The 18,444-nt window shown below is 43.4% G+C and overlaps 2 protein-coding genes across 2 annotated transcripts in view; both read left to right on the forward strand.

The window, feature by feature from the left end:
- The window catches only part of PAIP2B (poly(A) binding protein interacting protein 2B), a 43,942-nt gene that overhangs the window by 15,548 nt on the left and 9,950 nt on the right, over positions 1-18,444 (forward strand). The window lies entirely within an intron of this gene.
- LOC132435350 (putative UPF0607 protein FLJ37424) lies at positions 6,794-9,261 on the forward strand. Its single transcript, XM_060027529.1, is given in 5 exon segments — positions 6,794-6,808; positions 7,275-7,532; positions 7,534-8,313; positions 8,766-8,830; positions 9,023-9,261. Coding segments are annotated over 5 exon segments (1,293 nt in total). The 3' UTR covers positions 9,198-9,261.

Here is an 18,444-nt window from a genome sequence, read left to right on the forward strand (position 1 = left end):
CCACCGTTTTTGTTTGTTTGTTTGTTTTTTCAATTTTTTGCAAAGGGCATTCACAAGACTGATGTTTTGTAAAACACCAATTTGCGAACTACTGTACTGATGTAAGAATTAGGGAAATTGGGATTTGTACTATTCCACGTAGTGTTTGCCACTGTATTAGAGGAATTGTTCTCAGTCTTTAGTCTTTCTGTATATCAGAATCACCTATAACAGTTAATAGGCAAAAATACAGATTTTGGGCCCTGGCTCAGGCCTAACAAGTCATATTGCTTAACAAGCGTGTTAACATTCTATTTGCAAGCCCTTTTCTTGCATCCAATGAAAGGATGGAACATTTGTGTATTGAGGTCAGTATAGGAACGCTTAGCAGAGTGATTACTTCCTTGTTTTCTGTTAAAGGCAATGCAGCTTCTCCGAGAACAAATGAAGTGGAAACAGAGGGGATAAGGTCATTCTAATTGGAGACTGACCCAGAACTTGTTTTTAAAATCTCCATATACATATCCTACCTGTTCTCCCTATACTTTCCCCACCCCCCCAAAAAGTTGAGCTACTCATTCTGCCTCCTTTGCACCTTGATCTTCCACCAAATGATGGAGAAAATTTGCTGGGTTTATTTACTCAGTAAAAGAAGACTTTGTAGGGCTTTCCTGGTGGCGCAGTGAGAGTCCGCCTGCCGATGCAGGGGATGTGGGTTCGTGCCGCCGTCCGGGAAGATCCCACATGCCGCGGAGCGGCTGGGCCCATGAGCCTGTGCGTCCGGAGCCTGTGCTCCACAACGGGAGAGGCCGCAGCAGCGAGAGGCCCGCGTACCGCCAAAAAAAAAAAAAAAAAGAGAGAAGAAGACTTTGTAAAACAAGGAGACAGATAAATTACTTTAGTGCAAAATATGTTCCACATTGTGGAAAGAAAATCAAAATGGAGTCAGTATTGCTAAGAGAGCTCTTTAAAATGGAGCTGGGAGGCCATTAGTAAAGTGTCATCTCAGCCTGGATGGAATCTGACCTTTTGACCTGATGAAGTCATCCAGAACATCTGCCAGGAACTCAGGATACTTATTGGACCCTTGCCCTAAAATAACTGTAACAGTCTATCTACTTACCAGACCCCTACCCTGAAACAACTTGTGCCTTAAGGACAAATATTTTCTGATTAGTGTCAGAGTCAGTCACAGTTCTCACCAGGCAACTGTTTTTCCAAAGTGAAGCCTATAATATTCTTTTATTAATCTACAGGTAACAAATGTAATGCAGACATCGATCTTATTGGAATAGTAGAGAAATCTCTGGAGGCAATAGAAGAGAACTGGGCGCTCCATTAGGTAGCAGTAACAGGGTAATTTAGCAACAATCACCATTAAAGGCAAACATGTATGCATAATTATGGAGGTGAGCTGTTAAATAGTAAAATCGGGACTATTAATTACAATCAAATGAAAGTTAACACTGATTACTTACGATATACAAGGCACTGTTCTGAACACTTAATTTTTTTAAATTGAGGTGTAGTTGACTTAACAATATTATATTAGTTTCAGGTATACAATAGTGAATCAAAATTTTAATAGATTATACTCTATTTAAAGTTATTATAAAAGAGTTGCTATATTCCCTGTGTTGCAAAATATATTCTTGTAGCTTATTTATTTTATACAATTTTATACATAGTGGTTTGTACCTCTTAATCCTCTACCCCTATCTTGCCCCTCCGTCCTTCCCTCTCCCCAGTGGTAACCACTAGTTCTTCTCTATATCTGTGAGTCTGTTTCTACTTTGTTGTAGTCATTTGTTTTATTTTTTAGATTCCATATATATAAGTAATAACATACAGTATTCATCTTTCTCTGTCTGATTTATTTCACCAAGCATAATGCCCTCCAGCTCCATCCATGTTGTTGCAAATGGCAAAATTTCATTCTTTTTTATGGCTGAATAGTATTCCACTATATATATATCCATTATATACAGATCCAAAAAAATATTTCTACAATTTACGTTAAAGAGTGTTCTGCCAGGACTTCCCTGGAGGTCCAGTTGTTCAAACTCCGCATTTCCATCGCAGGAGGCATGGGTTCGATCCCTGGTCAGGGAACTAATCCCACAGCCATGTGGCGTGGCCAAAAAAACAAAACAAAAACCAACAACAGCAACAAAGAGTGTTCTGCCTATGTTTTCTCCTAGTAATCTTATGCTTTCTGGTCTTACATTTAGGTCTTTAATGCACTTTGAGTTTATTTTTGTATATGGTATGAGAAAATGTCCTAATTTCATTCTTTTACATGTAGCTGTACAGTTTTCCAAGCAACACTTATTGAAAAGACTGTCTTTTCCCCATTATGTATTCATGTCTCCTTTGTCATAGATTAATCGACTATAAGTGTGTGGGTTTATTTTTGGGCTCTCCATTCTGTTCCATTGATCTATGTGTCTGTTTTTGTGCCTGTATCATACTGTTTTGATTACTGTGACTTTGTAGTATAGTCTGAAGTCACAGAGCATGATACCTCTTGCTCTCTTCTTTCTCAAGATTGTTTTGGCTATTTGGGGTCTCTTGTGTTTCCATACAAATTTTTGAATTATTCTAGTTCTGTGAAAAATGCTCTTGGTATTTTCATAGGGATTGCATTGAATCTATAGATTGCCTTGGGTGGTATGGTCATTTTAACAATATTAATTCTTCCGATCCATGAACATGGAATGTGTTTCCATCTGTTTGTGTCATCTTTAACTTCTTTCACTGGTGTCTTATAGTTTTCCAAGTACAAGCCTTTTACCTTTAGATTTATTCATAGGTATTTTATTCTTTTGGAAGCAATTGTAAATGAGATTGCTTCCTTAATTTCTCTTTCTGATAGTTTGTTGTTAGTGTATGGAAATGGACCAGATTTCTGTATATTAATTTTGTATTCTCCAACTTTACCAAATTCATTGATGAGCTCTGGTAGTTTTTTGGTGACATCTTTAGGATTTATTTATGTATAGTATCATGTCATCTGCAGATAGTGACAGTTTTACTTCTTCCTTTTCAGTTTGGATTCCTTTTATCTAATTGCTATGGCTAGAACTTCCAAAACTATGTTGAATAAAAGTGGCAAGAGTGGGCATCCCTGTCTTGTTCCTGATCTTAGAGGAAATGCTTTCAGCTTTTCGCTGTTGAACATGATGTTAGCTGTGGGCTTATTATATGTGGCCTTTATTATGTTGAGGTATGTTCCCTCTATACCCACTTTGTGGAGAGTTTTTATTAAACATGGATGTTGAATTTTGTCAGAAACTTTCTCTGCATCTAGTGAGATGATCAGATGATTTTTATTTTCAATTTATTAATTAATGTGGTGTACCACATTGATTGATTTGCAGATATTGAACCATCCTTGTATCTGTGGGATAGATCCCACTTGATCATGATGTATGATCCCTTTAATGTTTTGTTGGATTCAGTTTGGTAATATTTTATTGAGGATTTTTGCCTCTATGTTTATCAGTGATATTGGCCTGTAATTTTATTTTTTTGTGGTACCTTTGTTGGTTTCTTGGTATTAGGGCGATGCTGGTTCATAGAATGAGTTTGCAAGCATTTCTTCCTCTGCAATTTTTTTGGAATAGTTTGAGAAGGAAAGGTGTTAACTCTTCTCTAAATGTGTGGTAGAATTCACCTGTGAAGTCATCTAGTCCTGGACTTATGTTGCTTGGGAGTTTTTTTGTTACTGGTTTAATTTCAGTACTGGTAATTAGTCTGTTCATGTTTTCCATTTCTTCCTTGTTCAGTCTTGGGAGATTGTATATCTCTAGGAATTTGTCCATTTCTTCTAGGTTGACCATTTTATTTGCATACAGTTGCTTGTGGTAATCTCTTATGATCCTTTATATTTCTGTGGTGTTGGTAGTAACTTCTCCTTTTCCATTTCTGATTTTATTTATTTGGGCCCTCTTTTTTTTCTTGATGAGTCTGGCTAAAGGTTTATTGATTTTATTTATCTTTTCAAAGAACCAGTTCTTAGTTTCCTTGATCTTTTCTTTTTCTTTTCTTTTTTTGTCTCTATTTCATTTATTTCTACTCTGATCTTTATGATGTCTTTCCTTCTACTAACTTTGGATTTTGTTCTTCTTTTTCTAGTTCCTCTAGTGTAAGTTTAGGTTGTTTATTTGAGATTTTTTTCTTATTTCCTGAGATTGGCTTATAGCACTATAAACTTACCTGTTCATGCTGCATCCCATAGATTCTGGATCATTGTGTTCTTGTTTTCATTTGTCTCCAGGTATTTTTTAAATTTCTTCTTTGATTTCTTCAGTGATCCATTGGTTGTTTAGTAGCATATTATTTATCCTCCACATGTTTGTGTTTTTTGCAGTTTTTTTCTTGTAGTTGACTTACTGGTCTCATAGCGTTGTGGTTGGAAAAATGCTTGATATAATTTCAATTTTCTTGATTTTACTGAGGCTTGCTTCGTGGCTTAGCATGTGATCTATCCTGGAGGATGTTCCCTGTGCACTTGAAAAGAATGTGTATTCTGCTGCTTTTGGATGGAATGTTCTATGTATATCTGTTAATAAGTCCAGTTGATCTAATGTGTCATTTATGGCCAATGTTTCCCTATTGGTTTTCTCTCTGGGTGATCTGTCCAGTGATGTAAGTGGGGTGGTGAAGTCCCCTACTCTTATTGCATTACTGTTGATTTCTCCCTTTATATCTGTTAATATTTGCTGTATGTATTTAGGTGCTCCTATGTTGGGTACATATATATTTATATTTGTTATATCTTCTTCTTGGATTGATCCCTTGATCACTGTGTAATATCCTTCTTTGTCTCTTGTTACAGTCTTTGTTTTAAAGTCTGTTTTGTCTGGTATAAGTATTGCTACCCCAGCTTTCTTATTTCCATTTGCATGGAATACCTTTTTCCATCCCTTTCCTTTCAGTCTGTGTGTCTCTTTAGATGTGAAGTGAGTCTCTTGTAGGCAGCATAACTATAGGTCTTGTTTTTGTATCCATTCAGCCACTCTGTGTCTTTTGATTGGCACCTATAGTCTCTTAACATTTAAAGTAATTATTGATAGGTATGTGTTCATTGTCATTTTGTTAATTGCTTTTGTGGTTCTTTTTTATTCCTGTATTGTTCTCTTCCCTTGTGATTTGATGACGATCTTTAGTGTTATATTTGGAGTCTTTCTCTTTCTTGTGTGTGTATCTATTATAGGTTTTGGCGTTGTGGTTACAATGATAGGTTTTTGGGTGTGGTTACAATGAGGTTTATCTATAGCAATATTTATTTATTTATTTATTTATTTATTTATTTTCGGTATGCGGGCCTCTCACTGTTGTGCCCTCTCCCGTTGTGGAGCACAGGCTCTGGACGCGCAGGCTCAGCGGCCATGGCTCACAGGCCTAGCTTATCCACGGCATGTGGGATCTTCCCCAACCGGGGCACGAACCTGTGTCCCCTGCATCGGCAGGCGGACTCTCAACCACTGTGCCACCAGGGAAGCCCTATATATTTATTTTAAGTTGCTGATCTCTGAATTTCAAACGCATTTTAACAACTCTGCATTTTTACTCCCTTCCCCTCACAATTACTGTTTTTGTCATCATATTTTACATCTTTTGTTTTGTGAATCCTTTAACTGCTTATTGCAGATATAGATACTTTTACTACTTTTGTTTTTTAATCTTCCTACTAGCTCTGTGTGTGGTTAATTTACTACCTTTACTGTATATTTAACTTTATCAATGAGCTTTTTCCTTTCATAATTTTTATGCTTCTAGTTGTGGTCTTTTCTTTTTTGCTTAGAGAAGTCCCTTTAACATTTCTTGTAAAGCTGGTTTGGTGGTGCTGAAATCTTTTAGCTTTTGCTTCTCTGTGAAACTTCTGATCTCTCCATCAAATGAAAGCCTTGCCAGGTGGCGTATTCTTGGTTGTAGGTTTTTCCCTTTCATCACTTTAAATATATTGTGCCACTCCTTTCTGGTCTGTAGAGTTTCTGCTGAAAAGTCAGCTGACATCCTTATGGGAGTTCCCTTGTATGTAACTCATTGCTTTTCCCTTGCTGCTTTTATTTTTTTTTAATGTATTTTATTTATTTATGGCTGCCTTGGGTCTTTGTTGCTGTGCACAGGCTTTTCTCTGGTTGCAGCAAGTGGGGACTACTCTTCATTGCGATGTGTGGGCTTCTCATTGTGGTGGCTTCTCTTGTGGCATTGTATGTGTTCATTACAGGTATGGTACTTAGGGCCAAGCACCATAAGGACTACAAGAAAAAAAAAAAAAGGTAACACGTGAGGCATATATGATAAGGAGGCACCACAGTCCAGAGCACGAGCTCTGGAATCACACAGGCTTGGTTCAGATCCCAGCTAAGCCACTGCCATCTGTATACGCTGAAGAACAGTCGAAGGTTTAAATGTTTTACCAAATTTCGAAAAAGAAGAAAGAACCTATCTGCCAGGAAGGGACATCGTGGGGTGCAGCATCCAGTCGCGTCAGGGCTCTGCATCCCCTGCTCAGAAACCTTCACCGCCTGGCTCATGGTGATGCTGGCAGCTCAGCAGCCTGGAGAAGGCGCTCCTGTCTCCAGGCCTCTCAGAGAAGCTGGGGAGGTCCCCGGAGGAGGCTGGCCACAGCCTGGCAAGCTCTGGGTGCCTCCTGCACTCAGCTCTGAGCAGGCTCTGGCCTCTGGGCCCCGTTGGGGGGAAGGGCTGGCCGATACATACGCAGGGTTGAGGGGCCTGCAGAGCCGGTGCCCAGGCAGGGTGAGCTCTGGAGGAGAAGGCTTCCACAGTCCTGAACAGTCTCCGCATGGTGGCCCATCCGGTGGCAAACCCCTGCCACCCACAGCGAGAAGTCCCAGCTGCTAGAAAGTCCAGAAGGGGTCGGGCTCTGGGGCCCCGCTTTTTGCCCTTGGGCTGGGTTTCTCCACGGGCTGGACTTGCGTGTGCACCCCCGCCCCACCCCCTGCCCCACCGCCCTTTCTCTGTGACAGGTAAAATGGACATGTCACAGAGCCAGGTTGAGCCATCCAGCGTCCAGTGCATGCTAGACATCGAGAGGAGTAAGAAGCTAGGGAGAAGCTCTCCGAGTTTCACACTCTATTCTCGGATTGCTTGGCGCACAACCGCTTCTACGCGGGCAATTTGTACATTTCGTACCTGGCTCCACCGCCGCTGGCCCCGCTGCGGGCCCCGGTGGGCTGTCACCCGCTGGTTTTGCCCTCCCAGGAGGCAGCCATATCTGACCGGGAGCACCCTGCTCCAGTGCCTGCCTTCTGCCCTGGTCGCAGGCTGTCCCACAGGACCGAGTGCCTTTATCGCCTGGCTTTTACATCACACCAAAAAGACAGTATCCCATCCAGCAGGCCAGGTACTCCCGTCTGGGGATTCTTCCCTTGGTGAACTGGAGGGACTCGCCGAAGAAGCCCGTGTTGTCTGCTCATAATTCCATCAGGTTCGGCCACTCAGCCATCAAGATTCCTCCACTGGGGCGCAAATTTACCCTCCTGCATTCACCACCTGAGCAGGTAGTCAAGGTTAGGAAGCCATCCAGATGGCTAGGTACCATCCAGTCACCTTCCACTTCCTTGCCCAAAGGAGAGTAAGGTGAAGGTCCAAGAAGAACCCCGAAGAGGCATGGCAAAGATGGAGGATCACCCAGAGACCAAAGGAGAGGACGATTGGAAGAGGGGCCACTGTAACAATGGGGATATACCATTGACATCTAGGCCCCAGGAGACCAGTGGAGTCCTCACTTCCCTCAAGTGCCATCCTGAGCCTCTGGACCTCCTTCCCAAGCACCCAGAAGACAGCTTGAGTGAGAACGCCCAGATGTCTCCAGTGAACTTCTCCTCAGAAAGCCATGTCATCTGCTCAGATGGAGATCCTGGAAATGTCCTGCCTCCTTGGAAGCCTGAATCCCATGCCATAGTGTTCTCTGCCCCAACCACATGCTGCTCCCTGCTGCTGGAGAGGCCAACAAAAGAAGTGCTGGGTGAAGACCACCGGCCCATCTCACCAGGCTCACTGATGTCTGGGAAGGAGCTGCAGCGTGAAAAATCTTCAGACGTCCCATCAAGAAGCTCCCCTTCCCTGGTATCTACCAGCAGTAGGCCCTGCAAGTGGAAGATTCCCCTGCCGCTTTTTCTGCTGCTGCTGGGGCTGAGGTCGCCCCCGCCAGGGCTGAGGTCACCCCTACCACTGACAAGGGATCAAGGTGAGTGACCCCCTCCTCCTAAGCTTCCGTGCTTAGCTCTTGCCGAAAACCCAGGCACCTTGGAGAAGAACAGTGAGTGTCAGTGGAACAATATCCTGAATAATATAAGGAAGGTCCAGCCACCGTCCCATGAAAAGCAACCCCCAACACCCAGTTTTGTAGATTCTACCCCTTCTCTATTACTAAGCTACTCCTCGTCCAGTCCCTACCATCAATCCCCCTGTTTTAACTGGGCAGCCCATGACTTCTCTTGCAATCCCTTCCACCAGCATGGTCACGGCATCTGGAAGTTTGACCTTCCAGCCTACTGTAGATCCTGATGTCACTGACATGGACACTACTGCCCCTTCCCAAGCTGTCATTTTTATGTCTCTCCCAGGTTTCAGGGTGGAGCAGAGGCACCCTGCAGGGGTACCAGTGTCCATCACCCGACCTGTGCCGATGGTCCCCTGCACCACCTCAATTTTTAACCATCCCTTTGGCCCCCAAACCAACCCTCAGCCCATATTTGGGACCTCTATGGGCAGCAGAGAGCCTGTCTCCCTGGTGCTCCTGTTTTCCCCAGCCCCCCATTTACGGCTTCGGCTCCTGTTTTCCCCAGCCCCTCATTTATGGCTTCGGCCGTTATCGGTGCTTCAGCAGGCAGCACCTCTGACACCAAAACTATGGACACCACACCTCCTTCTTAGGCTGTCATTTTCCAGTCTGCCCCTGTCTCCAGGTAGAACCAATACGCATTTCACACGGCTGTTCCTATTGCGGAGAACACACCACCCAGTGGTAGCAATGCCTCAGCCCATGCCTTGACTCATTTACCTGCAGCATCGGCCAACAGACAGACCAACACTTCAAGCTTCTCTTGGACCCAGGTCTCCCGTCTCAGGCCACATTTGGGGCCAACGATGGGCAGAGGCCTAACGATTATTTTCTATTGGGAAACCCAGTAAACGCAGCACAAGATAAAGTCCTAACCTCTCCCGCAGCCCAGCCACTGTGAGTCAGCATCATGCAGTCAGCTTTGCCAGCTTCCCTATTCGCCACCACCAGCAGCACGCAGCCGGCCTTTGGCGACAACCCAGGCATTCTCCCCAGGGCTGTATCCATTACTACTGGCTTTGGAGTTGCCACCAGGATGCCCAGTACTGGGGCCAGTAGCTCGCTCTTTGCCGATACCACACCGGGCCTACTGTTCGTGGGACCTGCAGCCCCTACAGCTGGTGGGAGCCTTGGAGTCAGTGTGTCAGCCCCAGGGCTCGCTCATTCAGAGGCATCCAGACCACTTAACTTTGGGGCAGGACTAAGTGGGGCACCCAGCACTGCTTCTGTTCCTACGTTGGGCCAGACAACCTGCGATCTACCTGACCACGGCAAGGCCGCTGCAGTAGGAGGGACAGGCACCATCCCAGCATTTGGGAGCATACCTGATTCCACCTTAAATCCAAATACCTGGGGCCTACCTGGGCTGAATACAGGTGGTATGGTGATGGCAGGGGATAACACCATCCGCACGACTGGAGGCCACTTTCCATCACTGCATCCAGGGCCCATCTGGATGTAGAAAACCTACATTTAAAAGTTCCATCCCCAAGGAGAAGAAATCTGTCAAGGGACGTGTCAGTTTCTACCTTCCATCAGAGCACACCACATCTGCTGGAGTTGCAAGCATGGGTACCACCCGTGGGCTTCAACACACTTCTAGTTCTACCTTATTTCCAAATACAAGGGGCCCACCTGCCCACAGTCCAGGTGGTGGTCGTATAGGAGGGCACAGCATCATGCCCATGATTGGAGGGCCTGGTATTCCCGCTTACAACTGGGGCCCACCTGGCCAATACACAGGTGGTGCAGATGGAGGGAACATCTCACGGGTGCCCGGAGGCCCTGTGTATTAACTGCCATCAGACTTGGAACCCATCTGTGCAGAGAATGGGGGGCCATGGGGGACAGCACCACACCTGCTGTGACTGCATACACTTCTGGTGCCTCATTCATACAAAGCACCTGCCCCCCCCCAGCCAAAACCCAGGTGGCGCCATGGGGGATAGCACCATCCATATTTAGAGAGGAACCTCTGCTCTCAGAACACTGGGGTCCCCAAGTCAGGACACCCCTCTGACGTAGACGAGCCAGCATTGTGTTTGGAGGCTCCTGGTCAGGGCAGCTGTGCCTGTGCTCATAGGAGTCTGGCAGCCTCATAACCTGCCCAGGGCTTCATAGGAGCCATCAGCTAATTCCTTTCTTCTGTGAAGAAACTCAACAAATGAAGAGCAGATCTTATTCTGCAAACTGTGTAACCATGAATGAACTTTGCCTCACTGGAAAGCGGCTCAGCCCCTTTAGGTGAAACTTAACCTCTTCTCTTCCTACAGCAAGCCAGAGGACCACACCTCAGGGGTGTGTGTGTGTGTGTGCGTGCGCGCGCGCGCGTGTGTGTGTGCGTGCGTGCGTGCGTGTGTGTGTGTGTTGGAGGGTGAGGAGCATATGAGCCCACTTCAGAACTACACCAGACTTGAGAAGTTCCAGTTAGAAGAATGGAAGAGAGCTGCCTGTATCATCCACTGTGCCATCCCTGTGGTTTGACTGTTAACTTGGCCACTCAAGCTCCCAGCCAGTTTTCCCTAGACTTGGAACTGGCAGGATGCCCACTGCTGTTTTCAGATGCTTTCTCTCCCACTATGCATTTGCCCCAATGGGCCCTTCTCTTTCCCAGCTTTATGTACATATGTATATATATGTCAATAAAATCTTGTTCGTATTAATCTGCTTCTGTTTATGTGTCTTTACTCACTGACTCAGCTGTAGAGGAAGAACTGACATATGTGAAGTTGATCTGTGAGCCAGACTTAAGGCCCCCAAATTTTGTGTCCCAGTGACTGGGATGTGGAATTAGGCACACGTTATGGCTGCATGTGCTGAGTCCTGAAATCTGTTATCAGTGTAACGAGTGACAATCAGGAGGAACTAAGGTCCAGAGGAGGGAGAGATGGGGTGACTCACCCTGGCTTCTCTATATGTCTCTCTGTCCCCTCACTACTCCGACCACACTGGAGGCTAGATAATCCCTGATGTGTGGTAAGGAACCACACTTTAAGATTTTAGTTTTTGAAAATGTTTACATGTCTTTCGGGGCATCTTTTTATTCAGTTGAGACTTAGGCTATCTTCATACATTCACACTCCTCCCAGAGAGGATGGATTTGGCACCCAGGTTCATGTGTCTGGAGAAACAAAGGAAGAGTTCATACCTGCTCTGTAATTATTGAAAATTTAAGTTTACCTCAAATTTACCATGCTGCTTAAAATAGCAGAGAAGATCCTCTTTAATAACTGGCTTGGCTCTGAGCTAAACTGCTGCAATATCAAATCACAAGAGTTATAATTGCACCCAGTTCTGGCTGACCCTAGAGTTCTGCTGGGCCTCCACTAGGTTTAATAATGGCAAAATTCCTGAGTCTGTGCAGCCTATCTTCCAGTTGGAGGGGAGAACAGAAACCCATGTACATTATCTGGTAGGTTAGCCAGTAATAAATGCTATGGAGATTAAGCAGTATATGGTGAGTTGAGATTGTGGGCAGAGAGAAGCAAGGCTTTCAACTTAAACGGTAGACAGGATAAGTCTTACTGGGAAGGTGGAATTTGAACAGTCTAGAGGGAGGCAGATGAGTCAGACATCTGAGGGAAAAGCATTCCAGATCATGGGAATAACCTCTGCAAGGCCCAGAGGAAGGATGCCAGTGTCCTCAGGGAAGAGTTAGTAAATAATGTGGCTGGAATAGAGTCAGCAAGTGGGAAGGAGGGAAGGAGGAAAGGAGGACAGAGAAGATGTGTGTTGAATTCCCTGCATCACCATTTATTGATCGTGTGATCACAAACAGTTAATTCAACCTTGAAGTGTTTCAGTGAACTCAGTGCTTTTGCTATGGCCTATTTACCTCTCAAGAGTTTTGGAAGGATAAAATAAGGTAGGGAAGTATCCCTTCCTACCTTCCGATGGCCTAGACTATCAGTTATTCCTTCCTTCTCCTCTATTTGTAACCTCTCTGTCTCTACTAGACTCTTTCTGTGAACATTTAAACATGTTCTAGACTGTCCAGTCTTTAAAGTTTCCAGGGACCTCTCACCACTCCAGTTCCTGTTCATTCCTATTCCTTTCCTTGGCAGCTGGCCTCCTTGAGAGAGTATCTAATACTTCCTGTCCCTGCAATTCATACCTCATCCATTTGACTTTCTCCCTCATTTCTCTTTATGGATACTGCTTTCATTAAGGTCATCAGAGACCTCCATGGTCCTAAATTCTATGGACACTCTTCAGCCTTCCTTTTGACCTTGCATCAGCCTTCAACACACCTGCCTTACTGGGTGTGTCAGTCCCCTGTGTAACAGATTACCACAAACTAGTGGCTTAAAACAACATAAATTTATTCTCTTGCAGTTCTGGAGCCCAGAAGTCAAAAACCAAGGTGTTGGGAGGGCTGGGCTCTCTCTCTGGAGGCTGTCGGGGAGAATCTGTTCTTTGCCTCTTTAACTTCTGGTGCCTATAGGCATTCCTTGGCTTGTGGCCACATCACTCCAATCTCTGCCTCCCTGGTCACACTGCCACCTTCTCTCTGACTCAAATCTCCCTCTGCTTTTCTCTTATAAGGACACATCATTGGATTTAGGGCCTACTGGGATAATCCAGAATGATCTACGTATCTCAAGGTCCTTAATTTAGTTGCATCCGCAAAGACCCCTATTCTAAACAATGTAGCCTTCACAGGTTCTAGGGATTAGGATATGAACATATCTTTTGGGGAGCTACCATTCAACTCACTACACGGGGGTTCTGTCCTCCCTTGATTTCTGTGATGGCACACTCTTCTGGTTTCCTTCTCTGTCTCCTTTTCTATACTATCTCCTCCTATAACTGACTTTTTAAAATATTCACACTTGTCAGGTCTGGGTCCTGGACCCTCTTCTCATCTCACTTTGCCCTTTTTCCCTAGGCAATATCTTCTAGTCCCATGACTTCTGTTATCATTTATGTAAGCAACGAGTCCAGATTTCTATATTTAGCCACACCTCACCTACTGATGCATATAAACAACCTACCTGTGTCACCATTTGAGTGTTTCAGAGGCATTACACATTTAATGTGTCCAAAATAGAACTCATCACCCTTTAGACCTCGACTCCCCATCACCACCCAAGAAAAATTTGCCCTTCCCACAGAGTTCCTTAGCTCAGTGGGTAACATTACCACCCACCCAGTTGCTTGTGCCGAAGTTATCCTTGATGTTTCCCTCACCCTGTCTCCCCACATCCAGTTCCTCACCAGAACAACCTAAAATAGTTTTGGAATCAACCTACTCTCTTCTTACTGCCATTATTTTAGTCCAAGTAGCTACCTCTTTTTTTTTTTTTTTTTTTTTTCATCTGGTTTAGTGCATTAGCTGCCTTACTGGTCTCCCATTATCCACTCTCAGTCTCTCCAATCCATTTTCCATGTGGCAGCCTGAGTGATCTCAAAATATGAATTGAGTCGTCACTATGCTACTGAGAACACTCTTTAATGTCTTTCATTGCTTTTAGGGATGATATCCAAAATCCTTCATGTAGCCTCTGATGTCCTGTATGATCTGGCCCCATCTGCCTCTGCAACCTCATCTCTCTTCCTTGGCAATTCTCCCCCCTGGTTCTCCTTTGACCTTCCAACTATATACATACCTACCTGCTTGTAGTTCCTGAAAGTCCCCTCCTGCCTCTGAGTCTTTGCATATGCTTTACCCTCTCCTCCCTATTGCTAGCTAACTTAAGTTCTTCAGGTATCAGTCTAAATGTTGCTTGTTCAGGGAAACCTTTCCGAACCATCCCCCACTCCTGGACTAGATTGGGTCTTCCTGTTGTCTTCTCATACTCGCTTTTACTTCTCCTTTTAATTTAATAGTAATTATTCTTAATTATTTGCTTGTCTCCCGAGCGAGTGTAAATACCAACAGGGAAAGGACTGTGTCCCCTGTCAAAGCAGCAGTCAAGCACAGTGCCAAGGGTAGATAGGCACACAGATATTAGTGAGTGAGTGCATCTAATTACCTGAGCTGCTAAGAAGTAACTGGGAAAAGACAAAACCTGAATCTAGTGGCAGCATGTTTGAAGTAAAATGTAAAATTGTTGTCCATAATGTTTAATTTTTATTAACCAGTATTAACCAGACTGAATGAAGTTAACAAAACTGTAGGAAACAGAATAGTAGAGACCAGTTTTTATATCAGCTACTCAATTGACTTTTTCCCAGCAATTGAGTCAAAAGTTCCAAGTGTTCTTGACAGTCAGACTGTTATCCTGGGCACGATCTAGGTTTATACCTTCTGAAAAAATCTCATTTAGGTTTAAAAAAACAGTCAGTTTTTTGTGTGAGCATGTTGTATCTGAAATTTGTGGTTTTTCAAAGTGTTGAACTGATGAAGTATGTATTCTAGAAATATCCTAGATATATTAAAAGCCCTGACCTTCTTCGTGGCTGAGAGCCAAGGCCTCTGTTTCAAGCCAGATATCTTAAACACAAACCCTTGACCATGGTAAAGTGCTAAATCAAATGCTTGGCAGGAGCTCAGCACTCCTGTTTTGACTATGAACAGGGCTACATGCTTTCCCATCTTCAGCCAAATGACAATCGTTATTTTCCATTTTCAGCATGTTTGTCGTGTCTATAAGAGGGAAAGTGAGATAGAGGGGGAAGAAGTTTCAAGTAGTTCTTAGATTTCATAATGCAGTATAGACACAGACCAGACACCAACTCCTTTATGTACTGCTGAGGTCTAATGCTTGAAGAACTTCTCAAGTAATGACCTGCTTCAGACTGCACATTTGACTTCTTGATAGATAATTGGAAAGATGTGGCAACTGGTGGTCTATGTGGCAGAGATAGTTGTCAGTGTTCATTGAATACCTGTGTTAGTTATTTATTACTATATAACAACTTACCCCAAAGATTAGCAGGTTAAAACAACAAACATTTATTATCTCACAGTTCCTGTGGGTCAGGAATCTGGGAACAGCTTAGCTGGGTGCCTCTATCTCCGAGTATCTCATGAAGTTACAGTCAAGCTGTCAACTGGAATGGCTCTCTCATCTGAGGGCTTGACTCGGGAAAGATGAACTTCTAAATTCAATCACATGGTTGTTATAAGATCGAATTCCTTTTCACATGCGCCTCTCTGTAGTGTAGCTGACAACGTAGCAGCTATTCTGATTTGTGATCTGCTTATGTAACCAAGCATTTCCCCCCATCTCTGGACGCTTTGGGGGTATTTTCTTTGTCTCCACTACACTAGAATTTCACAAGGATATGCTTTGGTGTGGGAGGATCAAGTGAAATAATGAACATAAAAAGTCAAAATAAGCTGATTAGAGAAACACTGTGCTGTTGGAGGGCATGCATGATGGATGGTGAGCTGGAGAGGGGCTGGAAACAGAGAATGTTAACATGCAACTTCGGAAGCAGGAAAGTCAGGGAAGTTACAGGGCAGGAAAGTCAGGGAAGTTACAGGCAATGGTGGTATCTTACCTGGTGTCTTCCTCAAGTTGGAAGGCATTCCCCAAGTGTCTTACCTAGGAGTTACCATTCTCCAGCAAAATCTCCCCATTCCCACCCCACTTCTAAAGTCGAGGGGCACATTAAGCACCAATTCACTGTCACCCAGAAGGCCCACAAACCAGTGTTGTTATTGAACTAACCCAGCAGCCCAGTTTGCTTAACCCCTGAACCAGTACCTTCTTTGGTCTTACTTTAGCACTGTCTGGGTGGTTTTTTACAAGTGAGGTTGGACAGATGATGTGCCTTAAGTTACAGCATAGATATGAAAGTACTTTATAAATTGTTAAAACACTGCACAAATTAAGTTGTTGGATTGCTGCTATTTAGAGAAACCAAACTTCCCAATTGTGTGGAGAACACAGGTGGAATGGTATAAAATACGAATCAATACTGTATAACCGACTGTGGAGAGAACCACTTTCCTAGTACTGACAGTCTCATATCTCAGTGCTTTCAGCTTCTCTAAAGTGTTTGTGTTAAATTGGATAATCCCCATGTTGAGTTTGTGGTAATTTTCCATTCCCTTTCTCATGAAGGTGTATCCTGCAGTTTGTTCTCTGTGCTCTGCCTTGCTCTTGAATTAGCAGGGTTATTCTGTTCTTTCTTCCTCTGTCTTCCCTTTTTCCTTATGGTCATGTGCACTCAGGATTTATTTTTTGGGCAAAGGCAGATGTTTTAGAAAACTGAACTCTGATTCTCTGTGGGTGATTTCCGTAATGTGGGGAAAAATCAGTGTTGGTGGTAAACAACTGCCAAGTGAATCTTTGAAAATACTATATACTGAATGTAATATGCTACCCAGCAAGGTTCAAGACCTTTAAGAGTCTCTGATTTGGGACTTCCCTGGTGGCGCAGTGGTTAAGAATCCACCTGCCAATGCAGGGTACACAGGTTTGGTCCCTGGTCTGGGAAGATTCCACATGCTGCAGAGCCACTAAGCCCGTGCGCCACAACTACTGAGCCCACACGCCACAACTACTGAAGCCCGCGTGCCCTAGAGCCCACATGCTGTAACTACTGAGCCCACGCGCCACAACTACTGAAGCCCGCACTCTCTAGGGCCTGCGTGCCGCAACTACTGAGCCTGCATGCTGCAACTACTGAAGCTGGTGCACCTAGAGCCCGTGCTCTGCAACAAGAGAAGCCACTGCAATGAGAAGCCCACGCACCACAAAGAAGAGTAACCCCCCCTGCAGCAACTAGAGAAAGCCCATGCACGGCAACGAAGACCCAACGCAGCCAAAAAGGAAAAAAAGGTCTCTGACTAGGAATACTTACTTATGCAGTTGCCCTGGCATTTAGAGCAGACTTAATTCTATCATTGTTATGCTGCAAATGGAAGTGGTGAAAGTCAAGAGCTGGTTTCCTCCCTTTTATAGCCTTATGGAATTATTATTCTGGAGCAGTATTTGGAATAATCATTGATTTCGTTTGTCTCTATCTGAAATATGTTAAACTGATATATTTCATACTAGGTGCCCTATTTAAACCAACAGTGAATTAAATGGGTTCTGTCTTAAGTTCTTTTTGAGCTATCACTGAGTTGTTTTTCCATCTAGTCTTATTACTCTTCACAATTCTACTTTGTCTTTTAAGAAGATGAGATTTTCTAATGTTCATAACAGGTTAGAAAATTGCAAAAATTTTAAAGGGGAGTAAGCAGTAATTTTTTTTAGTGTACCCAGAAGCAGAGAAGGACTTTTTCATGAGTGTTGCCAAGATAGAAATGAGTGAGGAAATAATTTGTTAAAACTTAAAAATGCCCCAGGGTTGGTTGGGAGGGGATTGAGTTGAGACTGGAAGGAGACAGGCTGGAAAGGGAAAGTTGCCCAAACACCATGATCCACAGTAGATATGGAGTTCCTAATGCTGAGGTAGGTTACAAAATACAGAAACCTACATCTTGTGTTTCATGAGTTTATAATTGGAAAGAGAAAAATTAAACATATGAAACAGAACAATTAAGTAGTATTAACACCATGCTCATTACATACAAGAGCTTAGGGGAGGTGGTATAGAGTGAGTAAAGACTGCAGTGGTTTTTAAAGAGTCGTTAAGATTTAAATAAAGTACAGAAAAAAGACATATTTCAGATGATAGTGAACACATCAAAATGGATTTGGAAGCCAAAGTAAACAATTTTTTAAAATATGTACGCATTTGAAAAGCCATAGACAGACACTCACACAAACTGCAGACAAAAATTAAAGCCAGTAAAAACTGCCACCAAAAAATTAATCGAAAAATAATTTTTATTTATAAATTAGTTTATGAGAAATAAAAATTATGACAAATGTAATAAAAATTCTTACAAAAGTTAAGGAAACGATATATATACCCTGAGAGAAAAATGGGTGAAGTACTTTAGCAGAAAAATTACAATATAAGAAATATAAATGGCTAGTAAGCTTATCTCAAAATACTTAGCCTCAGTAAAAATCAAAGAAATGTAAATGTAAACAATAACTTGCGAGTTTTCTTGTATGAAATTGGCAATAGTTTAAAAAATAATAATACTCATGAGTGCAGAGAAACAGCATTTACATAATACCAGTGGGAATTTAAATTCTTATGGCAGCATGGCAATAGATCAAGAGCCTTAAAAAAAACAAACCTTCTTTCCTATACAGCAGTTCTATTTCTAGGAGTTATCCTAAGGAAATCATTAG

Source organism: Delphinus delphis, chromosome 12, assembly GCF_949987515.2.
Source record: "Delphinus delphis chromosome 12, mDelDel1.2, whole genome shotgun sequence".
NCBI classification, from domain to species: domain Eukaryota; kingdom Metazoa; phylum Chordata; class Mammalia; order Artiodactyla; family Delphinidae; genus Delphinus; species Delphinus delphis.